At 41.1% G+C, this 25852-nt stretch overlaps 1 protein-coding gene across 8 annotated transcripts in view; it reads left to right on the top strand.

Moving 5' to 3' along the window:
* The window catches only part of grm5b (glutamate receptor, metabotropic 5b), an 81627-nt gene that overhangs the window by 44329 nt on the left and 11446 nt on the right, over positions 1–25852 (top strand). For all 8 annotated transcript variants that reach the window (XM_051958373.1, XM_051958367.1, XM_051958369.1 and 5 more), the window contains 11 exons: positions 10882–11117; positions 11839–11960; positions 14388–14512; positions 14608–14776; positions 16061–16187; positions 19324–19441; positions 20319–20505; positions 21880–22038; positions 22449–22574; positions 23530–23712; positions 24595–24761. In XM_051958373.1, the coding sequence (XP_051814333.1) occupies positions 10882–11117; positions 11839–11960; positions 14388–14512; positions 14608–14776; positions 16061–16187; positions 19324–19441; positions 20319–20505; positions 21880–22038; positions 22449–22574; positions 23530–23712; positions 24595–24761 (1719 nt within the window). The remainder of the gene's footprint in view (positions 1–10881; positions 11118–11838; positions 11961–14387; positions 14513–14607; positions 14777–16060; positions 16188–19323; positions 19442–20318; positions 20506–21879; positions 22039–22448; positions 22575–23529; positions 23713–24594; positions 24762–25852) is intronic.

Here is a 25852-nt window from a genome sequence, read left to right as displayed (position 1 = left end):
GACAACATCAATTTTTCCTTAATGTTTCTTTTCTTTGTTTCAGTATTTGACAGTTAAAAATGTACTTTTATTGGACTGTCAACACTCAAGTTTTGGATGTTCGAAAACGTGAGCAGCTTACATTCTTTCATTACTACATTTTTGATTTGAGTTTTTTTTCTCGCTCTGCCCAATTGTAGCAATGGATCATTGTGTGTTCTCTGATCACTTTCCCTGCTTGTGTTGACTGTCCAGCTAATTAATGCTGTCAGACTTTGTAGCTGTACTGCTGGTGTGTGTGTGTGTGTGTGTGTGTGTGTGTGTGTGTGTGTGTGTGTGTGTGTGTGTGTGTGTGTGTGTGTGTGTGTGTGTGTGTGTGTGTGTAGTGCATGCAGTCATTACGGTTGTATGCAGCAGATGCTCATCTAGAATCTCTGCCAGGTTGCCATGGAAGCTGGAGAGTGGGTGGGTTGGGGTCGGGTGCGATGTTATCATTGAACTCAGACATTAATTGTCTGAGTGACCTATTGGCAGCACAGTTTCAGATCAAAATCAAATATTTTGCCAATACAAAATCTGTGACCTTATTTTCTCGAGCTAAACCAAATTTAGTGCAATGATTACGAAACAATCCAGATTTATACCTTAGCTTAAGACTGATGAAAATTAAAATTGCACTCTGTTGTTAAACATGAGCAAGGGCTTGTTCAACAAAAGGATGTGCCATTGTATCATGATCAAACACAGCACGATAGAGGTCGAAGGGGAAAAATAACACAAATTAACCTTTGTTTTAAGCTGCGGATTGTCAAAAACGGTTTGATTTCCAGATCACTAGAACGACATCACTTTAATTTAGATCACATGTTCAACATGGGTAGCTTTGTTAACTGTAGGGGTATATTGTGCATGGCATGATGCACAATGAAGAGTTCATGTTTTAATAGTCACAAAAAAAATGCAAAAAGCATGCAAATCCATGTGATGAGCTCTCGGTACTGGCCAAAAATGTATTTGTCGTCATCTGGAAAGATCGTCTGTACACTATTAATGCTCCCAAGAACTTGTAGCAAATTAAAAACCTCATTGTGATGTTTCAAGCGTAAATGTTTTTTTTTCAGACAAGGGAACATGCTGAGACACCAGTGAATAGTGAAGTTTTGTGTCCTCAATGTTGGGGAGGTTTAACAAGCTTAGTGCCACAGTACGTAAGAGAAGAGATGGTGTGATATGCGTCTGTAATTTGTACTACCATTGGATTCGTGACGTCAACCACAGCTGTGCAAGTGTGTCCAATGCAGTTTCACAGACAGAATCACTGCTTTTCATCACCCGCAACCACGAAAATCCACAAGGCTCGACTTACATCGGAAAGTCCAGAGAAGAAGTCCGACAGTGTGTTTATAATCAGTGTGTATTAGAATCAATGTGGGAACCCTGAACGCAAGACACAGTCACAGCGTTGCAAGGAATAAGAAGTAGTTTATTGTTGGAGGTCAAGGAGTGAACATAGGTGGAAGTGAGGATTATGGTGTACGAAGGCAGAGGGCTGAAAGGAGTTGGTGAAGCAGGCCAGAGTCGAGATAAAAGCAGGGGGTAGAGCGTGGCTGGACGACTGATCAACAGGCAGGGAGATGAGCAGGGGAGCAGGCAGGCATGTTGTAATAATCCTGTGGCACAAGGAGTCAGGGATTAGTCCAAAGATCAAAAACAACATGAGATAAGCTTAGAATGCGCTAGTCTAAGTGACCTAGGAACATGACCTAGCACACTGGCAGAAACAACAATCTGTTGATGAGTGGATTAAGAGCTGGGATGGATATGCTGCTGAGTTGATAAGAGAAGGTGTGCAGACTGATCAGCAATCAGGGAGTTGGGAGAATGAAAGGAGTGCCACGTCCACAGCACAGACTGACTCACAAACAGAGGCAGTACAGGCAGAGAAGCAAAGGAGACATAAGAGAAACATGAACGATGAGAAAAACACAAGGCAAAAACACAGACTGCACAGCTGTGACCATTACACTGAAACCAGATCCACCTGTCAAGCCTTCGCCGGAATTCAAAGAGTCAGAAACTTCTGGCCTGAGATGAATTTCATAACCAAGAAAGAGCCAACTGAAAATTAATAATCATTTGCAAATGAGTTCCAGTTTCTATTTATATTCTGAACAACCAGAATGGAAAGGCAATTGCCCCAGGCCTCAGTACGTAGAATTGGTTTGTAAAAGTTCTGCTTAAGGTGGTGCATTGGCCTATCACACTGGCATACTGTACTACTATGCAAATAGCATTTCCAATATTGGTAGAGACAGGGTGCCTGATGTTAATTGAATAGTGATCAGAACAGTGTGTAGTTATGTGTGACAGAGAGAGGGAGAGGCTGTGTGTGTGTGGGTGTGTGTACATACTCTTAAAATCCAGTGTGCTTCTAATGAGACACAAAGTACAGACAGCAGGTTGAGCGTGGGCTGGAAACCATGGCAACGGCCTTGTCCTCCTCGACATGTGGGGAGAGACGGAGAGAGAGGGAGGCAGAATGTCATTTAAAACAGTTACTAAGATCAGGAATAGAGTGAGCAATTGATCAGCGTCATATATGATGACACACACACACACACCTATTCCCCCTGTACAGACACACATTGGCACATACATAATCAGTTTATGCTGCTCTTATACAGTACATATATACATATACACCAAGGGCTTCCTCCAAAGCCCTCCTCTTGTGGCAACATTGCAGACACAGTTACATATCGTAGGTGTTGATCTGTAAGCTTTGTGTATTTTTCTATGTGTTTGGTTCAACATCCATACAGCACACAACACCCTATAGGCTGTAGTCTTTTCAGTCGATGAGTGCTGTGCAAACGTATGGTATTCACAGACTTGCCAGTGCACCTTGAGTGTTTTTGTGCTTGGAGGCTTGTAGCTTTCCTGTTGTACACTTCAAAATCTGATGGCACTGGGAGGAATCAATTACCATACATTTTCAGTGGGTGTTTTAGAAGCTAATGTCAATCATCGCCAATCACTTTGTAGTTGAGAAGAGAGTCCAGTCTCCTAAGAGGATACTAATATCCTTGTTCCTGAGTTGCAGACTTGTAGCTATATCTGCAGCGTTGTAAACAGAAGAGGGAATCTTCAGTTTTGATCTAGAAAGTTGAAAATAATACAAATAAATTAGCCAGTGACAGTTAACAAAAGTTTGTTAACTAAATAAAATCCAATTTTTTGCCATTTGTTTCACCATGACAACAATATTGCAGTTTTCTGTTTGGAAGACAGTGACATTCAAACCCTACTGTTTTGTCCACCGCTTACTTTGATGTCAGGCGAGACACCAAGATACCAAGCAGTCGCAGGTAAAGACAAACTATGCTGTATGATGGAAAAATAGTGCTGCAACACTGCACATGACACATCTGACATGCAAGGTCTCTTTGCATTTTGCAGATTTTTACTGTAGATACACATTCAGTAATGAGGATTCACCAAAGAAGTGCTCTAAATGCAGAGGTCACTGAATGATATGTTGTTTGAATATGATCAAAGAAGCACAATAGTGCTCAGAAGCAAATCTTGGAAAACCACAGACCAGTTACTGAATATGCATGTAAACAAGCACCAAAATGTGACAATTAGAAATAAATGTGTGGGATTCAGATAAGAATGTGTCATTTGTGGAGAAAAAAAAATCTATTTTCATGTGTGGGAGCCATTGTGCTAATTGGGAAATTAGCACAATGTACAAGTACTCTGTACAAGACAGAGACAAGAGTAAATACCATTTGCTGTAATGAACATATTATTTTCAGAAGTCATTTTATAGAATTTTGATCAAATGTTGCAGATGTTTCTTCTCTTTCTCTGTTATATGATGACAGTACAGTATGCTGGAAGTGAAGCAGTTCAGTGAGGATCAACATGGCAGAGGTCACAGACTGGGTTCAAAAACTTTAAAGCAGAGTTTTCCTATTGGAAGTTTCTAGAAATGTGTTTGCTTTCAGAAGGTGAATAATAAGAGTAGTTGTGAGTGAGTGTGTTTTGTGTATGTTGGTGGTGTTGTGTGTCATTTTGGGCTCTGAGGAGGGTCAGGTGTGTCCTGCTGGGAAACTTGCTAAACAGGTGGCAAGCCAAATAAAGAAAATGGTGAGTGAGAGACAGAAAATGAGAAAAATGAAACGGTGGAAATGAAAAAAGAAACAAGAAAAGCACTCAGAGAGCACAGTACTCTGCCAGGACTGCTCAGTCTTTGTTCATATCCGGCGGATGAAATCTATAATAAAAAATGACCTTACACTGAGTACATTATGTTCAGATACCGAATCTTGTGTAAATTACTCTTATAAAGGTCTGTTGATCAGTTCATCAGTTTTTGCAAGCCTTTGTTTTGCTAGTGTTAAAATAACCGTTTCCTCAATGCTTTTATTTTGAAGTCATTTTTATATGTCACGGGCTTTTGTTTTGGCACCATTTCAATGACACAGGAAGTGTTTTTCTAAGAAACGGTTTCTTGGCAAGAGGAGGACTCTGGCGAAAAGTCCAAAAATTCACGTAAAGATGAAAGAAAACGGTTCCACGCTGTTGCTGTCTAACACAAAGGATGTGTCTAAACCTATAAGCACCTTGCTGGAATGGGAACAAGCTCTTATGGTGTTTCCTGAAGAAAGGCGTGAAGGACAGAAAGGTGAAATTGTGTTCAAAATAAGGCTGACGGCTGAATGTTAATAAAGGCTTTGTGAAACATCAGTCTGGCTGGGGTTTGCCACATCGCATAGCCTAAATATCTCACGGTAGGAATTGATGGGACACAGAAACACCCCACATTTTAATCAGTTGTACCTTGTATCATTTGACATGTGACGTAATGTATGCTGGTGGATTCGTAGTAGGATTGGAATCACATGATCGTCAGCAGGCAGCAGACGCAGTGTTCACTTGCTCTCATAGTTACAGTGACATCTTGCTGGCTGCTATGGCAAATCCTTAACAGATCTGTGGATCCAGACCATAAGCCACATCACTGTCAAAATCTAGTGAAGTGGTCCTCGTGTCATTTCTGACCTTCCCTGAAAATGTCATCCTTATCCGTTGGTCCGTTTATAAGTAGTGTTTCACACCGACAGAAGGATTCTCGTACGCCAATCGTCACATAACTCCGCTGCATGTGTGTGTGTGTGTTGAAGAAATATTATGTAACAAAAGTATGTGTTGTGTCCATGAGAAGACAAATTAGAAATACTGTTAAGAGAGGAGGATTTAACTACAGATGGAGGCAGTGCAATGTGACAAAGTTGGAGGACGGAAAGGAGGAGGAGGACAGAAAAACAGCGGAAGGGCTTAAGAAACTCATTGGTGAGAGAGGGATGAGAGAGTGCTGATTAATGATAATTGATTGTTTACTTCTGTCTGTTTTTGCTGCCTCTGCTTTTCAATCTCATTGATTTTTGTCTCTATTTTCTTTTCCTAATTTTCTGAGTCTTTCTTTCTCACTTTTCCACCCACTGCCAGTATATCGCTGTGCTAAACACAGACTCTGAGAAAATTCTCACATAAATATCCAAAATCCTATTATTCTTTAGCCTCAGGGGAGCTAAGATCGATCCAACGTCCTCTTCATGACACCAGAGACAAAAACAGTTAAAGTTACAGCAGTCAGCGGTCAAATCTATCTCAAGCTCCACAGACTTTTACTTTTTGTCTGCAAGACTCATTTAACAGATATATGCTTTTAAATCAATATAAATTACAATGTAGAACAATTTATGCTAAGAATCATCCAATCGGTTAGTTCAGGGTTAGGGTCAGTAAATTCAGTGCTTTTTTTGAAATAGTGATGAAAATCTTTGCAGCCACATCTTTCAGCTTTCTCTCCATTTAATTTACAAATGCTGACAAATGACTGAAATGATGGCTCGTTTCTTCAGCCCTTGTTTGGAATTGGATTAATTTCCTTAAGTAACATCTAGCTTTTCTAAAACATATTTCATATGATTTTTGTTTCTGACAGACAAGCAAACAACACTGAAAACATATTTCCACCTTGACTCTCGCTTTGCCAGAGAAATCCGTCTGTGTCTGCTAAAGTAGCATTTCTTGGCGTATCCGTAAAAACGAGCCATACAAGCTCTAACTACAGAACCAACATGTGCCTCCCCATCAATCTTCGACCCTTTCCCCACCGAGCAAATATGACACCATTCATTTACACGCATTACATCCTTATGCACATTCATGTGGATGGTAACAGGTAATGGGTAGCAATCTGGAAATGCTTCCGTTGTGATTTATGACCACAGCTCAGAGGCAGAGGGTGACAGCAACAATGACATTAAGAAAGGAAAAAAGAGGGACAGTTGAAGATTGGTGGCAGACTGAAAACGCAGTTTACACACATGTACACACACAGGCAAACCATAACATGAATACGCTGGTTCTCCAATCACACTGAAGCTGCATGGATTGCTGCAGGAGAAAATGAGTTTTATTCTCTGGAGGCTCAGAGAGAGGGGGAAAGAAAGAAAGGCAGACCTCAGAAAGAAAGACAGAAAAGAAGCAAGAAAGAAAGATGGATAGACAGGCTGAAAGAAAAGAAAGAGGACAGAAAGAGTCTTATTTCCAGTGGAAGAGCTGAGGACCATTGTGTTGCTTGCGGCCATGTTGGCAGTAGTTGTGAAAGGACAAGAGAAGATTTGTCATTCACATCCACTTCTCTCTCTTTATCTGTCTTTCTCACACACACTCACTTTGCCATCTGTTCTTCCTTGAGGAGCAGTAGACCCAAATCTCAAACTGCAGCGATATATCTCCACACACTTCATGTGTGTGCATTGTGAGGTAGTTATATTCATCTTGCTGGTGTCTGATGGGGCATGGCTGCTGAGCTGCAGCCAAAATACTCCATTTGACCTAGATCATCTCAGCACCCGGCTGGCGTATGCTTGACTATTCCCACTGCCGTGTTTCATTGTGTGTGTGTGTGTGTGTGTGTGTGTGTGTGTGTGTGTGTGTGTGTGTGTGTGCGTGTGTGTGTGTGTGTGCGTGTGTGTGTGTGTGTGTGTGTGTGTGTGTGTGTGTGTGTGTGTGTGTGTGTGTGTGTGTGTGTGCGTCTGTGCATAGTGGTTGGGCCTATTTCTCAACAGTATGATGAATTTTGAACATGGCCCATAATGATGTAAGACCTCCCTCCCACATGTCCTTTGTGTGTCTGATAATCATTCTGTTACTGCCTCCCTACAGAATATGGCAGAATGCCTCCCCGATTTGCCATTTCTGTTTTCCTGTTTCTCGCTTGCCTTCCCATCCTTCTGTTCCTCATTCTCTTTCTTTGTCCATTCCTGCAAGGAAACTGGATAACTCACCAAGCACCTACCTTGGGTGCGGGTGGATGTATGGCACAGATGGGTGTGTGAAATTGGCCGTATTTGTTACAGTAACAGGTTGATGCCCTTGGGCTTCACTTTGCAACCCAAACATAATGGCATACACATAACTGTGTATTGTAATTCCATCTTAATGAAGATAGCATAAGTGGGTAATGGATGACCCACTTTTCTTTGCAACTCTGCATATTCTGCTTTATGTGTTTCTCACTTGGTCAGCTAATCAAGTTGATTATGTTAACTGGTCCTATAAATGGTCCATAGACCCACATGACTTACTTATGTTAAAGTCTTTTTTATTGCTATGGCCATTCTCTGGGTTGCTGGCATTATCTGCTTGCTTATTTCCAAGTGGATTCCACTGTAACACGTATCCTTGCTAACATGTCCATATGGTGTGTGTTTTTTTAATATACTAGATGATATTTTGTGAGCAAAATAAGGTGTCACTGCTGTGGCTCAGCATTACCACCTTCTAACTGGAGTGAACCAACAACTGCCTCCAATACAGGGATTCATACAGCCAGGGTTTTATATATAACAAACCTAAGGAACCTTGCCTGTCAGTTTGTGGAGTGAGGCTTTCGTTGTCATTATTATTCTTAAAAATTTGTTTCCAGTTCCAACATGAGTGGCTGAATTGCTCCTGCGTTACTCCAGCGAGTAGAGAAGTTTTACAGCGCAGAGTTGTAGAGAGAGCTGGTGAGTTTGAGCTGCAGCAAGCGTTAGAGGAATGAGTGGAGACAAAGACTTTGTAGATCTCCTTATTATAAAGGAGGAAAGGAATAGTTTTCAAGACAAAACTAGATAGAGCCAAAATTGACTGTCTCAGGCTAAACTGAGGAATTGTCCAAAGGCCTAAAAACGTGCTTAACTTAATTCCTGCAATCCAAATTCTGTGAGTTCTGGAGAAAGTATTTTGTGTCTGAGTTGATTAACAACAAGCTTTGTGATTATATCTAACAAGCTATCTCAGTTGTCTGCAACGTGTTGTTGACTGCTTATAAAAAACAGAGAAAGGATGCAGGTCTCTCCTGAATCGTAGCTCCTGCAGGGATGCCTGTATAAAGTGAGGGTGGGCCGTGCTGACCCAGCCTTCTCTGGTCCAAAGATTGGTGCAATGTCCCTCTAGAACAGGGGTCGGCAACCTTTAACATTCAAAGAGCCATTTCGACCCGTTTCCCATAGAAAAGAAAACACCGAGAGCCGCAAAAACCTTTTGGCATTTAAAATGAAGACAGCACTGCATATATCACTTTTTTTACCTCTATGCCCTTGTTAATTTTGACTAATTAATTAATAAAAAAAATAATGCATTAAAAATTATGTATTTAACCGCACCTTTCTCAGTTCCCAAATTTCTGGCACACTGATAACACTGATGAACACTCCAGCCAGGTAGGTGGCGCTAATGAACCTAAAGTCTGTTTTCCAGCTGTGAAGAAGATTCACAGGATGCACTGTCAGCGCACAACAAAGTTTGGTGAGCAGTGATTGAAGACGAGAACACTCTGAGTGTGTTGAGCAGAAAGTTTCTTTTAAAAATCTTCCTGATGGCAGCTTGGATTAAAACGTTATTTGGAAATTGTGCAACAAATAGTTTTCTGATCTCCGCAGCACTTCAAGCCGGCGTATCCATCCCATAATAGACCACTTTTCAAGATGCTAAAGGTGCTTGAGTTTACAAAAAGCTTTAAAATATTGAATATAATCACTATAAATGAACTTTGAGTTTGCAGTAATCTGTAAATGTAGAAGACAGATAAATATAAATGAAATATACTTGTGCAGGACTCTGCTGTATTTGCGACAATAAAAAAGAAAGAAATTTGAAGGAGCGACGGCTAGGATTTAGGAATGGTGGCCCACCGCTGCTGAATGAATGTAGAGCAAACACTGGGATCCGAAGATCAACAGGACTCCAAATGAATACACTGTTAGCCTTTCCTGCTCAGCTCCTGACTGTGGTCAGGAAGCCAGGGGGGGGGGGGGGGGGGGGGCAGTTCTCCAGGGCCGAAGTTACTGTTGTTACTTCGGGGTTACCCCCTTCACTTTCTCAGCAGTCGTAGAAGGCAAAGACACAGAAGCCCAGCCTTATTGAAGAATACTGCAGCCTTTATTATAAATTAACAGCGGCTGAACCATACGGTCGCTAACCCAGCAGCTACACACCTCTTCTCTCTTCCTACCCGAACCGACTGTCGTCTTCCTCACTCGCGCTGCATTCAGGGTCGCTCGGCCATCTCGCTCTCCCCCTCTCTCTCTCTCTCACACTCACACACACACACACACACACACACACACACACACACACACACACGCTGCTCTCTCTCTCCCTCTCTCATAACGGAGTCACACACTCTCATAACAACGCGCAGGCCGGCGAGTGACGGCTGGGACGCACATTTTGACAGACAGAAATTAAGACTTTTTTTATGTTACAAGATCACAATAATCTTCAAATTTAGAATTTTTAAAACTAACAATCTAAAATAAAAGATATTTTAATGAAGTAGCCTGCTGATTATTAATTTTCCAAAGCTACAGGGAGCCGCAACAGAGGGACGAAAGAGCCTCATGCGGCTCCGGAGCCGCGGGTTGCCGACCCCTGATCTAGAACAACTCTCACCAGTCAGCAGCCATCTTGGTAACGCCTCTGGACTAACAAGACCAACTCCTTATTTATATGAATGGGGAGGAAGTTAGACTTGCAATTTGGATCTTCACCACAGCATAAAAATCCATGCATAGAATAACTAGTTGAAAATTATGAGGTTTAAGAGTTTTTTTCCTCTGCAGTAATACTTCTATTATGTATGTACTCAGTTTTACATCACTGCTTGCGTCAGTGCAGCAACACGATTGGCTGGATAATTTCCAATTTAGCAGATGATTGGTGACTTTCTTTCCTTCTTTGAAATTCTGTCATGTATTTCTATTCAGTGATGAGTCACTACCTTATAACATCTCTGACTGGCGTCACACAGCTTGGAGTTGGTTTCAGTTCATGTAGATTTTGACCCAAAAGGAGACAGAATACTATCTCCTCTTCAAAATAACAAAACAGTACCTCCAGTACCTGCAGCACTGTAACTTCCCTGTATGTTCTTGTTCCTCCTCCGTTTTGATTGTTTATTTGTTTTTTGTTTTTTTGGTGACCTGCCTTTTGACTCGCTCACATCAGGTGTGGAGGGACTTCCACATATTTGACATGCAGTTCATGCAATAGTGCAAATGACTGGCATGTTGTGCTTGACTATCATAAACACTATGCTATTTGAACCTGTTTGTATTAGATGTTGTACTTCTCCTGTATTATTGATGTCTGCTGTTTACAAAACCTGTTCAGTGTAATCTGCTCAACATTTTGACACCAAATAACTCCTCCAACAGCATACAAGAAATGTTGTTTTGATGTGCAGCAAGTATATTCATCACCATTGATAAACTGATTGAATAAATTGATTGGGGTGTTGGAGTTCGCTACGAGTTTCTTCTTGTGTCTTCTTTGCAGTGATGGATGGGCGGACAGGTACGATGTGACAGATGGCTACGTTAAGGAAGCGGCCGGTGGCATCACCATCAAACTCCAATCTGCTGACGTGAAATGGTTTGATGAATACTACCTTAAGCTTCGTCCTGAAAACAACCACAGGAACCCTTGGTTTCCAGAATTTTGGCAGCATCGTTTTCACTGTCGACTGAAAGGCCACCCACAGGAGAGTAGCAAGTACAACCGGACCTGCAGCAGTAAGTGCAGACAGAAATTTAGATAACGGCAAAATGAAATACTTTGTAGTTACTGCACAGGAACATAGTTTTCTTTTTTGATTGCTAAGTCTTGTGACAATTTTTGGGGTATGTTGTAAAATTTACAGTTGTTCTGTTCTTTCCTATATTTGGGTACAGTAAAAGAGAAAGGGAATTGTTTTGGGTCATCACAGCAAGCTACAGTACCTGTCTGCATTTTTATTGATGGGCTTTCATAACGGCCACGACTAATGCAAATAACACACAAACACACTGGCTGAACACACATCCACACGTACACACTGACCATATGGATACACAATTAGTTTTTCCAGTTAATTTGGAGATATCTGTTGCGGCTGTGAGTGAGCCCTCCCTTTATTTTCATCTTTGTATTCATCTCTCCCATCTATCTCTCTCTGTTTCATTCCCTCCATTCATAGGCAAAGCAGTGTGTGAGCACTGCATCAAAGGGAGTTATGTCTCATGTATTCTAATGAAATACGACGTGAAATACAAATGAACAGGACATAGAAAGAGACAGGAAAAAAATGAGATGTGGAGGTGGGAAGTAACTGATGAGGAAGAGAAAAGAGAGTGGCCTTTGATGTTGATGCAAAAAAGAACACAGTTTTTCATATAACTAGAAGGGAAATTAAGAGTTGCTCTGGTACATTTTTGTCCTCACCAACCCAATAACCCCCACCCCCCACCTCTGCAGAGCGAGAGTCCCTTCGGCAGCAGTATGCACAGGACACCAAGATGGGTTTTGTCATTAATGCCATCTACTCAATGGCATATGGCCTGCATAACATGCAACGGTCTCTCTGCCCAGGCTATCAGGTAGGTGCTGCTCTGGATACATGGAATTGCACACTAAGACAAACCAAAGTAACAGTCCATGGAGATGAAGGGATAGAAAGTGGAAATGCTGGGAGATAAAGAGTGCACCAGCCTGGCTGTAGTATTACAGGAGATATATGGTACATTTTTGACATATTGCGACATTACATACAGTGGGGTCCAGAAGTCTGAGACTCCCTGCAAAGAAACCCCTGGTCAGTGTTGCCAACTCCTCAGTAAGGAAAGTCGCTGTTGGCTGTCCTAAAAGTCGCTAGAAGTCGCTAAATGATGTCATCTCCTAATTTGCATATTTCTCAGTTTGCATGTAATTGTAATCAACGTTGTAGGAGAGAGGAATAACGTTGTGAAAGAGACCAAAAAGTGAATATAAAACACCCAAAATATGTTTTTGAACTAGAGGCTAAATGCTGTGGTTTATTTCAGTATGACAGAGAGGAAACATTTTCATTTATATTCCGTTCCGTAAGTCTGGATGGGATCTGTAGTGACTTTGCGCATGGCGATTCCTCTGTCGTCTGGCCGTGGAGTGATGTGGGTCTCCTCTAATCAGACACCGGGACTGCTGTGGGGTTACTGGACTGACAGCCTGGAGCTCACAGCAGCACCTGCTGCTTGTTGAGGACAGTAACTGCAGAATGATCCCAGTTTTCCTGTCAGAGTCTCCAAAACGGCAGAAAAAGTCGCTAGATTTATCGCTAGTCGCTTTTGACAAAAAAAGTCGCTAGGAGCTTTGAAAAGTCGCTAGATTTAGCGAGAAAGTCGCTAAGTTGGCAACACTGCCCCTGGTTTGCATTTGTTTTGAATTTAATACAGGATTTTATAAATTTTAATTAAACAACTCGAGTGAGACATTGACTCTCTGAAAAACGCTGACATGAATTTCAGAATATGGTCTGCCTCCCTTATGGTTTAATGACAGCAGCCCTCGAGCTGACATGGACTCCACAGGTTTGTGCAAAACCTGAAAACTCTGCTTTACTTTTCAAGTAATTCTTTAAAGCTTTGAAATGTATTAGGGGCCGTTATCCTGCTGCTGTACTATGAATCCTTCTCCATAAGATGCAAACCAGAGGGCAGTAGTCTGTGACAAAAGAAGTGCAACTTCTCTTTGATCAGGGTGAAGTTGATTTGTTGATTCGCAGGTAGTCAAATCAGTGTAACAAAACACCCTCAGACTTGAATGTTTTCACTGTGGATTTGATGCTGCAGTATTTTGATCCTGTTTGTCTCCTTGCGTTCACCTTTCCATTACTCCCATTAATCTCAAACTGGGATTCATCAGTAACTAGGACTTTATTCCACCATCTACATTGAAATTGTTACACGTCTCTGAGGCAATATCATACAGCCTTCTTTTGACGGGGATTTTGTTGAATCAGGCTTTATTGAACAAATTATATGTTTCTGTTGAAATTACTTTTCTATCTCTTGGTGAACAACACTTGATGCATTCGTTTTCTGGTACCGTGGTCACTTTTGTGTGTCTAACTGTACAACTGATCCATTTCCATTTTTACAAGGACTCCAAATAAGGCATCCGCCTTAGAATCCTGTGGTTTAGACATGACAGGCCACAGAGAAATCCTCTCTTTGCATTGACTTCTGACAGCTTCCTTTAGTTCCGATGCCAGTTTCACAACTATCACAAAGCTAACTTGTAAGATCATGTACTTCAGTGAAAAGGAAACAGCTCAAGGAGATCTTTTGTATGAAGCTGCTAACTTGGCCAGTGTCACAGAAATATGATAGTTGAACTAGGAATAGGGCAGTATCTTAAATATTTCCTCTTAATTGTACTTTTTGTGACTTCTGGTGTTTTTTAATATTTACAAAAAATATATAATTATTTTTTTGGATTCAACAAAATTCTGATAGATTTCTGATGTGGTGTCACACTTTGGATCCCACTGCACATTTACCTGGAAAGTGTAAGACAGAAACCTTGATGATTGTATAAACTAATAAACAATACTTGATAATTATAATTCAACTTACACATTTATATGGAATTGCACAAAATAGAATCATTTTGTTGACTTTCGTTTTATCTTTGTGGGAATGACTCAAAACTTAATTTTTGCAGACACATAAATGAAAATATTTCCGGCACTAGCACTCCATTATGACTAAACTTCTGGATTGCTTGTGAAAAAAAAGTTACATTAAGTGTTCTAAAAGGGACAGTTGTGCTAAAGAAATAAAATGTTTTGTCAGCTCCACAGTGCAGCAGCAAACATGTTGTGACTATACTTAATCAAGCTTCGGCTGACCTGGGTTAGGGTTACATTAGGTAACATTTATATGCAAACAGTTATTTTCATGATAATTTTCTCATATCATAAAAACTTTAGTATGTTAGCCAAAACATTTCTGTTGAATGTGACTTAACTGTTCATGTATTTGAAGGGCCTGTGTGATGCCATGCGACCTATAGATGGTGCTAGACTGCTTGACTTTTTGATGAAAACCAACTTTACCGGTGTGTCAGGAGAGGGAATCTTATTTGATGAAAATGGAGACTCACCTGGCAGGTAGGCCCTGCACCTGAGCAGAGTTGTCATAGATGGCTTTTTGATTGGGTTGTAGAGGCATTGCTGTGTACTGTATGTGTGCCTTTTATGTACAGGTATGAAATAATGAACTTCAAAAAGATGGGGAAGGATTATTACGATTACATTAACGTTGGAAGTTGGGACAACAGGGGTTTGAAGATAGATGACGATGAAATCTGGCCCAACAAAGAATCCATTATCAAGTCAGTCTGCAGTGAACCCTGTGACAAAGGACAGATAAAGGTAAGCGATGGAATTTGTGGATAAAGTAGGTATTTTAACAGGTATATGTAAAATATCTAAAACATATCTTGTGTTCACACTTTGCAGGAAGTCATTTTTATAAAGATTATTGTATGCAGTATTTTCAATCCAGCAGCCAACCACAGACAAAATTCAAAGCAGTCTTAAGGAGTATTCATTATACATGACTGCATTTTCATGAATTTTCATACATGTAATTAGTTACAACACATCTTAGAGCTTACATAAATTAAATGCTGTGCATAAAGGGATCTTGGGTAATTTTTATTTTCATTGTAAGCTGATTAAATTTGTTTATAAAAGCTCTGTGTGGTTTGGCTCCAGCTTACATCTCAGCTCTCCTCAGCCTGTGTTCTATATCCAGAACCCTCAGATCCCCTGATTGGTTTTGTTTCTCGCTTCCTCGTCGCACATCAGAATCCAAAGGATATCAAGCTTTTTTATATTGCTGCCCCCAGACTGTGGAGCAGTTTGCCCCCCACCGTCAGAGCTTCTCTGCTTGACTTGGCTTGATTAAAAGTAAAGCTTCAGATAAATACACTGGCTGGTTTATGTGAGGTGGCATGTATGTAGACAAATTATATATACTCACACGCAAAAGAAATGCAAGTTTCTTTTACCCGATGAAAAATTAAATTTGGTTTCCCAAAACAAAAATGCATTTGGTACTTTGTGGTGCATGGTGTGTTCTTAACATTTTCTGTTGTGTCTGCAAGCTGGAGAGTCTGTCCGCTTCGGGGAAGGTCATCGGTGCTCTGTGTGGTGTTGTATCAACGCTGGAGACGGTAAATGGTGGTGATGTTGACATTAAAGTGACGGGCAATGTCTCGGACAGACTCTCCAGCTTGCAGACGTCCGATGGCTTGGTTCCTCTCAGTTTGGTTTAAGCGTGGCATAGTTAAACATCAAGTGAAATGCCTATGATCTTGAATGAAATTTATACCCACTGAAGGTGTCGATAAATCGTGCATATTCAATTGCACGTGCAAAGTGTGAATCATGTCCACATCATCAATGCATTGGTGTATTGCAACGATTCGTTTTCGGTTTTCACACCAACCTTACAAAACGCAACAGAAAATGTTAAGAACACACCATGCACCACAAAGTACCAAATGCATTTTTCTTTTGGGAAACCAAATTTAATTTTTCATCGGGTAAAAGAAACTTGCGTTTCTTTTGCGTGTGAGTATACATGCCACCTCTCTGCAAGCTTTTACACAAAGGAAAATTCACAGACACTCTGCATTCTATCTCTTTCAGGTGATCCGTAAAGGTGAGGTGAGCTGCTGTTGGACGTGCACTCCCTGCAAAGAAAATGAATTTGTGTTTGACGAGTACACCTGCCGAGCCTGTGAGCTGGGCTCCTGGCCTACTTATGACCTCACAGGTTAGTATCTGTATGTTTATTTGCATCCTTTGTCTGCAGTCTTTTCCACATTTCCACATGACCATGAAAATACCTGAATAGAAACACTACAGTATCACAGTGATGTAACTGTAGGAGTGATCTAATAAAGCAATAAATAGTGATCATATAATATCATATCATAGCGATCAATCAATCATAGGGAAGATAAAAAAGTGTAAGCTGAGTAAGATTACGATGAGTTTCCATCCTTGATTCATTACAGCATTGTTATTGTACCTGCACCACTTACTGGAGAGAAACTGGGAGACACTCATTCCATTTCACCCTCCCCTCTTCTTTCTCATTTCTCCCTCCTCTCCCATCCACTCTTTCTCTCCCATCTCTTTAATTTGTTCCTGACATGGTCACTAGTGCTTTAATTATTCTGCATCAAGAGCAGCTTCCAGTGCAAATACAATTTCAGTTGCAGTGAAAATTTATCTCCCCTCCATTGCATTGGAAGCGGTTGGATATTGCCTTGTTATGTTTTCAGCCGCTCATTATGCTGCTTGCTAGCTCCTCACCAAACTCAATGATTAAAACATGAATCGAGCCCTGCTGAAAATTCAGATGAAGCTTTGTTGCCAGAGACAGAAGCATCCTTAAACTGAAACAAGGAGTAAATGATAAATAGAAAGCTGACAATGCAAAAAGAAGATAAAGAATTAAAGGTGTGATTGGGGTTGTCCAAGTTTTAATTTGTGTGTTTTGTGTGCACAAGTTTATGTTTGTGGCTACGTACATGTGTCTCATTTCATCAACAGTAAGTGCTGCATGTCCCCCTGCAGAGCTATATGAAACAGTAATAAACAGTAATACACAGTAATAAACTGCTTGCCCTGTTCCACCAGCACACATTTTGATCTTTCTCCCACAGGCCAAAAGAAGGGAGAGAAAAAATGTGAGAGATGAAGAGAGGAAAAGATAAAGAGGCAGAAGGAGCAGACAAGGTAGAGCCAGGTCTCAGCTGACAGGGACAGAAGTAAAGTGGGTGTGAAAACCATAGAAAGCTCCAAGACAGTTTTTGAGACAGCAATGGAGTGCAAGCAAGAAAAAGTCTTAGAAACATAAAGCAATGGTAAAAGTGAGTCCAAAAGAAAGAGGGAGAGATGGAGATGAATAGAAGCTCTGACACAAACAGCAGCCAAAGAGAGTGAAAGGAGCAAAGAAAAAAAGAAAAAAGGGAGGATTAGTTTTGGGATTTGAGCCTCTCCACTGATCGGTGAAGTTCCACATTCTGAGTCTAAGAGTGTTTGAAGGAGTTTGCCTCCAAACTTTATATTGACTGACCCCCCCCCCCCCCCCCCCCCCCCCCCCCAAAAAAAAAGGTCCTGCTCCCATTAATGCACCAGTTTAGCTTATGGTCAAACACTACACAATTTCCTGCAGGTTCTGTGAACTAATGAAGTGGTAAATTGCTGACGTAGCCAGTGCTTTTGGACTGTTCCGAGAAAGCCCATGAGAAAAAAACTGATCTGGGATTTTAAACCTGGCATCTAGATTAATGTGGGCAGGATTAATTGGAGCTAAATTCTCACCAAGTTCCTTAGTTTCCACCCAGCTTAGATTTTCATGGGTTTGTGGTCTTTGTCCCTCATGACGAGGCAAAGTTACTGCAGTCTTTGTCCCTAAAAAAGGACTGGGCTGCGTGTGTAAAAAATAAATGAATAAAGCATTGTCTCTTTTGCGTTGAGCTGCTAAAGATTGGATAAGATGAGACCATTGTTAAGATAAGATGAGAACACCTCACACTGTTTTAGATTACAATTGAAATAGATTTTGTCCAGTTTTAACTGAAATGGTGCTTGGTATTTCATTGATATAATCCTGCAAGTGAACCACATGCAGAATGCTGCTGATCGACATCGTTTCTCCATTTGTCACAGTCCCCTTGGCTCCCATTCAGCAATGAGGCTGTTGTTTATGCCCCTAGACCTAACCACATCACTGATTTAATAAACCTCATTGACCATGTTAACAGCACAGTTATTAAATTAGTTAAGTCTTTTTCAATGACTGTTCTGTGCCTTCTTCTGTTTTTGGAATTGGCAGTGTTGCATGAGGTGTGTGCATGTTTGCATGAGTCTGAAAGAGGAAGAATAGTAAAAGCAAAAGAGAGAAAATATGGAAGAACAGACACTGTCTCTGTTTCTCTGCTTCTACAGTACATCTCAACCAAGCGGCTGGGTAATTTCAGGAAGCATTAAGATGGATCATAATTAGAACTGTCCCTTTAATTAATGGCACTTTATCTTTAGATGAATATCTTTAATATCTTAAAGACAGAGATGGAGGACGAGAATTAGGGAACAAGGTGGGAGGGATAAGGATGAAATAAAGGAGATATTAGGGGAAATGGAAATGGGTGGAGTGATGGATAGAGTTTTAAAAAGAAAAAGAGTGACAGCAAACAGGCAAGAAATATTGAGCGACAAAGAAGGAAGAGGAGGAAAAGAGATGCAAATGGAGGGACAATAATGAAAGTAGTAGTAGAGTATTATTAGTATTAGAGGTAATATACAAAAGCAAGTTGCAATATTGCTGAGAAAGAGGTGTAGGGTTAGTGCTAGAGTGGATAACGAAGGAGCCACTGGGAGTAATTGGTATATCCATAATTAAGTAATAGATTCAATACAGATTGATATTACCTGAATAATCATTCATTTGTGTAACATTTCACCCGGGGGAGCATTAATCGCCCTTTATACCAGAAATTTCTGTTCAGCCCTGTTTGCTTATTATGGAGTTTATAATAAATCAAAGCCCAGGCATTCATTCCCACAGTGAGCTGTTTACACAAGATGCAGGCTTTGACTGCAAGCAAAGCTGGTCCGCTAGATAGTCAAGGCTTTCCCACCCGGATTCCTGCAGGCGTAACGTGTGATTCCAACCTTGGTCTGTGCAGGCTGTTGGGCATTGGGAAGTTCAGTTTGAGTGAGGGTAGTTGAAAACTGGATGTTACAGAGAAAGAAAAGGAAAGTGACAGAGAAAACAGAGAAAACAGAAAAGCGGTTAAATAATGGGGGGGGGGGCGCTTCCTCAAATCAAATAAAAGCCCTTGATTCATTTTATTTCAAGAAATAGTTGTTCACATACTTGCATCCGCTCTCTCCAGGCTGTGACCCAATACCAGTGGAGTACCTGCGCTGGGGTGACCCAGAACCCATTGCTGCAGTGGTCTTTGCGTGCCTCGGTTTAATGGCTACATTCTTTGTCACTGCAGTCTTCATCAGGTATGAAATCTCTTATTTGTCTGAGATAATGTGTCAGGAGTGTGGGGTATAGAGAACCCAGGCGCAGACATCACAGACAGAACACTGGGCATGGTTAAAAGAATTTATTAACAAAATCAAAAAAATCACTACAACTGAAAAGCAAGACTGAGTGGACAAAACTAAACTAGACTATGGCGAGACGACAAGACTAAAAAGGGGTACTTACATTACGTTACGCGTTACATTACTACTAAGGACAAGCGCAAACTGAAGTCCAAACAAACAAATTGAGTCCAACGAGGTTAATCCAGAAAAAGGGTGAGAAGTGACAAAGTCCAAAACTGACGAAAAACAGGGGAGCGAGGTTTGAAACGGCATGTGAATCTGACTATGCACCAGCGAAGACTGAGAGGAATGGCAGAGCTTAAATAGGAGGAAAGGGGACCAGGTGAGAAGAATAGAGGTAATTAGTTGGCAGCTGATGCTCGTGCAGCAATCAGAGCAGGTGACAGAACCAGAGGACGAGTGACAGGAGTGAAGGGCCACAAACAGAGGGAGACAAAGACACACCAGCAGAAGCACACACAGAAGGACAACAAACACTGAGGGGACAAACAGGCTTAGGTCAAAAGCAAAAGACAACAGAATACAAAAGGGTTAAATCCAAACGAGGGGAAGGAAGGAAAAAGGGAGGAAAAGTGGAAAAGGAACAAAAGGCAGCAACAGGGCAGAATCCTGACATAATGTAAGAAACGGTACAAGAACAATACAAGCAGTCCTTGTCTGTATGAAACCATGCACATGCATATTTCATTAACTTTAAGTTCCTTTAAGTTCATAGCCTTACATGTGCGTGTTTCTGGACATAACTCTTCATCTGAATGTATATGTTCAGGTTCCGGGACACTCCGGTGGTTAAATCTTCTAGCAGGGAGCTGTGTTACATAATACTGGCAGGGATCTGTCTGGGATATCTGTGTACGTTCAGCCTCATCGCCAAACCCCATGTCATCCACTGCTACCTCCAACGACTGGGAATCGGCCTGTCGCCTGCCATGAGCTACTCTGCACTTGTCACCAAGGTAAGGAGTGAGTTATGGGTTTGTTTAGTATAAGATGCACGGTGCAGCAATTGTGGGAGGTGCAAGGCTCCAAAAATTACCCCCAAAGACTTGGACTACCCCTGGCCTTACGTATACTGCTTGTACCTGCCCTAGTTAGGGGGGGGTATACAGAGCTTATAAGGGGATTGTCACAGAAAATTTTCAAATGACAGCCAATCTACATCAGGGATACATCTGTAGATGGAATTAAAACTGTGAAGTAAACAGAGGGAATTATGAAAAAAGCAGGGGTCATAGTCCATTGATTCTGCAGGTTAATACAGAATGAGGTGACGTGGATGGCATAACATCAGAAGATAGCAACAGGTCCATCCTACCCCTCTCTCAGGGGATTATGGGAATGCTGAGGGATCAGAGAGTCAATAGTAATAGATGACAGGGAACTGGAATAAGCACTCAGAGAGCGCAGTCCTCCGCCAAGGCTGCTCAGCTGATGTATCATTTCCAACGGATGAAATCTTTAATAAAAAATGACTTTGCGCTGAGCACAGGCATGTGTTATGCATGCATGTGCATGTTATGTTTGAATACCGAAATGTGTGCACATTAATTTTACAAAGGTCTGTTGATCAGTTCATCACTTTTGGCAAGCCTTTGCTTTGCTAGTGTTGAAAACTTAAAAAAACTTAAAAACTCCATGCTTTTATTTTGAAGACATATGTATTTTTAATGTTGCGGGCTTTTATTTTGTGACCATTACAACGGCACAGGGAGTGTTTATCTAAGAAGTTTCTTGACATGACAAAGATGCTGCCGAAAAATCAAAAAATTAACATAAAAATTACAGAAAACGGTTCTACGCTGTTGCTGTCTAGCAAAGGATGTGTCTAAACTTATAAGCAAGCCCCTACCTGGAATGGGGACAAGCTCTTGTCTCGTGTAGTTGTAGTTGTTATTATGTGCAATATTTATTATCTTGTTCTTGCACTTTCGTGACTTTTGCACTCCTGTTTTTTGTTTTTGTTTTTGTTTCTAAGAGCCCTGTAATGTTAAATTTCTCCTTTGTGAGATTAATAAAGTCTATCTTATCTTATCTTATCTTATCTTAATTTCATCCAAATCCGTTGGTCCGTTTTGGACTAATGTTTCACACAGACAGACAGACAGACTCACAGACAAACGTATGCCGATCGTCACATAACTCCGCCGTTACTTGGGCTTATAGCAATAGATTTCGTCTCCTGTCTGCAATTCACGTGATCCTCATTGATAAGTCTGCATAATTACTGTGACTGCAGCAGCATAGAAAAACAGAAAGCACATCACTAGAATATAGATAAAAGATCTTCAGTACTTACTGCATGTCCTGATGATGTTTGGAATTGGCTTTAGACCAACCGCATCGCTCGGATCCTGGCAGGAAGCAAGAAGAAGATCTGTACAAAGAAACCTCGCTTCATGTCTGCCTGTGCTCAGCTCATCATTGCCTTCCTCCTCATACTGCTACAGCTGGGTATCATTGTGGCTCTCTTCCTCATGGAGCCACCTGAGGTAAGCTTTCTCTGAGCAGGTGTGTGACTTAAGATCAGGTTGGTAGAAAAATTAATGGAGAAATAAAGAAGAGCCATGAGTTGAATCAGGGCTTTACTCTGCAGAGGAATCTACTTCTATGTACAGTATATCATTGATGCTTTAAGACATTTGAAAAAATACAGTAGTTCTTTAAACCTGTGCCACTAAATTCTTTGCTAGCGAACTCATAATTTTGAGCATATAGAGCTGGCAGTGTAGCAAATCAAAGCAGTTTGCCTTGTTTACCCATTTTTTTAAATGTCTCTGTTACATAATTACAGCAGCCACCTTTCTGGATTTTCTTGAAGAAGCAAGGACACGATTCTTCTAGCTTTGGGTTTGTTCAGCTTTGAATCACTGAACTGTCATGTTCCTTCCTGCATCTACAGGTGATCCATGACTACCCCAGCATCCGCCAGGTCAACCTCATTTGCAACACCACTAACCTCGGTGTGGTTGCCCCGCTGGGATACAATGGCCTGCTCATCCTCAGCTGCACCTTTTATGCCTTCAAGGTACTACCTTGAGTGCTACCTACATAACAATACACTTGTTTCAACTTGGCACTTTTTTCTGTACCACAGTATTGAATCTGACTTTAAGAAGTATACAACAAATTTATCAATGAGTAGAATTTAAAATCCAAAGCTCCAGGTATACATGCGGTAAGAGCCATAGGTTGTTATGTGAAGAAATAACACACCTATGGCTCGTATATACAGTTTGTATGTAGCTACAGTACATGTGTTGCTACAAGGTGCTTTATGTGACAAAAGTCTCACAGACATAGGGTGTAAAAATTAGTCAACTGTTTATGTTTACTCCTCTAGAACCTTTCAGCAGCAGTAAATGAAATTCGGCTACACCAAGCACATTTTAAAGTCAGTGTTTGATTATCTGTGGCTTGTAACCATCCATTTTCTGTTGAGTGTGACAGCAGAATTGTAAAAAGAGACAAAAGCTGAAAGGCACTGCACTTCAAGCAAATAAATTAAATATGTTCATGAACCCAGCTCTAAACCAGTGTACCTGATGTAAATGGTTGTATTTATATAGTGCTTTTATCCAAAGCGCTTTACATGATACATCACATTCACACACTGATGGCGGGAGCTGCCATGCTAACCACGACTCACCAGGAGCAATTAGGGGTTAGGTGTCTTGCTCAGGGACACCTCGACATGAGCTCAACGGGCCGGGGGATCGAACCACAACCCTCCGGTTGCGAGACGGCCACTCTACCCACTGAGCCATGCTGTGTACATGGTGAGATTAGGAATAAAGCTATTACTGTAATGTTCAGGCAGTGGGTTAGTGTCTATTTTAGCTCTGTGAGAGGCTGCTGTCAAAAAGCTAACAATGTCTGCCTTTGCTTTATTTTTGTAACGCAGAACAGCAGTAAAGGAATGCTTCTGCCTTTGCTTATGCCTACCTTTACTCCTACTGTCTTTCTTTCTCTGTTTCTCCAAGACCCGCAACGTCCCAGCTAATTTCAATGAGGCTAAATACATTGCCTTCACAATGTACACCACCTGTATTATCTGGCTGGCGTTCGTACCCATCTACTTTGGCTCCAACTACAAAATTATCACCATGTGCTTCAGTGTCAGCCTCAGTGCCACCGTGGCTCTGTGCTGCATGTTTGTACCCAAGGTAAGGTTAAAGCTAAAATCCACTGTTTCTCCTTATTACTGCTTTGATCTATATATTCCTTCACACTTTCACGCCTTTTCTGATTGCTTGTCAGGCATTTATGAATATTACATGTTGGGGTTGTAATCTAAATCACTACACAAGGTATAGTAAACTTCTGTTACCCATTACAGCGACGACACTAAAATCTGAATACATTCTTTCAGTAACTTGGGGCACTTCTGTCCTCTGTTGGGACTATTTATCGGTGCACTCTGAATTATAAAGAAGAACTTCTTCTTTTAACTGTATGCATTTATATGTTTTGCATGCACTACAACACAATTTTCTTCAATTTGTGTGATGAAGACTAGTCTTTGTTTTTTTGCTGTTGCCTTTGAGCTTTGTTAGTCTGAGAGTGCCTCTTAAAGTGCTAATGAACAGGCAGCACTCCCAGTAAACACCTTGTAATTGAAAGTGAGTGTTCAAATCTAGTTATTGAATAAATAATTAGAAACTTGAATTCAGTTTTCACATGAATGCCAGCATTCATGTGAAAACCCCCATTTAAAGTATTGTCACGTACCATGCTTTTCCTGCTCACAGCGGCTTGATGTTTAAGCTTCAAGGAGAAAGGCTGTGTTAAAACAACAGCAGAAATGCAATCAAAACACTTAACTGCTGCCTCTTTGACAATTGTCTTATATTTTTACAATCAAAATGCAAGTTGTGAGGGCCTTCATTATTCTTCCTGAAGTAACGTAGTAAAAGTCAGTTTTGTTTAGACAGACAGAAAACAACACAGTGCAGTATATCTTTGCTGTTCTGGTGCTGCTGTATGAAATTAAATGGTTAACTGTTCATCCATGTCTAAATGAGATGTTATTTTCTATTTCATGTTAGGTGTACATCATTCTGGCCAAACCAGAGCGTAATGTGCGCAGTGCCTTTACCACTAGCACAGTGGTGCGCATGCATGTTGGCGACGGCAAATCGTCCTCAGCTGCCAGTCGGTCTTCTAGTCTGGTTAACCTGTGGAAACGCAGAGGCTCCACTGCAGAAACACTCAGGTACATCCTTGTGTGTGGACTGTGTGTACACGAGAGCCTTGCTGTCCAGGTTACTCATCAGTTACAGTCCAAGGGACCATTTCTGTAACGGCCCTACTCAGAGACTATTTATGGTGCAAGTCTGTGTGTGTTTGAGTGCTTCAAGAGATTGATTCTCTGAAGTCCCCTGAGTCTGCTTGACTGTTCTTGTGACCCTAACATGAACCGTAGACAATTGTCTAATGGAGACATGCCACAGAAGGAGTTAGACCGGAATGAACGGAGGAAAGGAGGATAAGATTGGAAAAAGAAATATAAAGAAAAAGATGATTAGGAGAATAAGTGAGAGAAAGAGAAGAAAAGGCTGAAAAAGTAGTGTGAAAAGGAGACATAATAGCATTCACACCCAGCTTAAGGCCATCCACAAGTCATCTACAGTGACAAGGAACCGATCATAGGACACAAAGGGAGTGACGCACAACCACTTTCCCAAAATAAAAAGGGAGATAAAAAGAGAAGAACACGTTTTCGTTTGTCAGCAGGTTGCTCCAGCTCACCCCGCTTGACAAGCAAGATTTCAATCACAGCCTTATAAGAAATGTCAGGAGTGTTTCCATCTTTGTTTCCTTTATTTTTCTCTATCTCTTTTGGTCCAATCGTCCTCTGTGGGTGGTGGTAATTGGCAGGGCTGTCTTTCTCTTCAGTGCAGGCCTGGAAGATGTTGGCTTTGACATGCTGTCATTGTGTAGACTGAACAGATGCAGACAGACACGAATCCAACAGTCCAGGAGCAAAAGGACAAATGTTTGAAAGAAAGAAATGTTTGACTGAGGTTTGAACTGCTAGAGTGGACTTGATTTACCTTCATCAGACATTAAGATTAGCAATGGAGCCAAATTCAGTCAAAGTAAGATGAGCTCAATCAAGTACTTCTTTAGTATGTGGAACATGTGCCCCTACCAGCAGCAGGTCAGGCTCAGACCATAGGTTGCTGCATGAGTCTCTTTCTCTGGGATCAAACGTGTAGATCACAGAACTGAACATGCACTGCACATTACGTGTGTTTGTGGACATATATGTATGTTTGTATGTACGTATGTGGGGATCTGAAT

This window comes from Acanthochromis polyacanthus, chromosome 13 (assembly GCF_021347895.1).
Source record: "Acanthochromis polyacanthus isolate Apoly-LR-REF ecotype Palm Island chromosome 13, KAUST_Apoly_ChrSc, whole genome shotgun sequence".
NCBI lineage: Eukaryota > Metazoa > Chordata > Actinopteri > Pomacentridae > Acanthochromis > Acanthochromis polyacanthus.
This window is presented reverse-complemented; position numbering and strand designations above follow the sequence as displayed.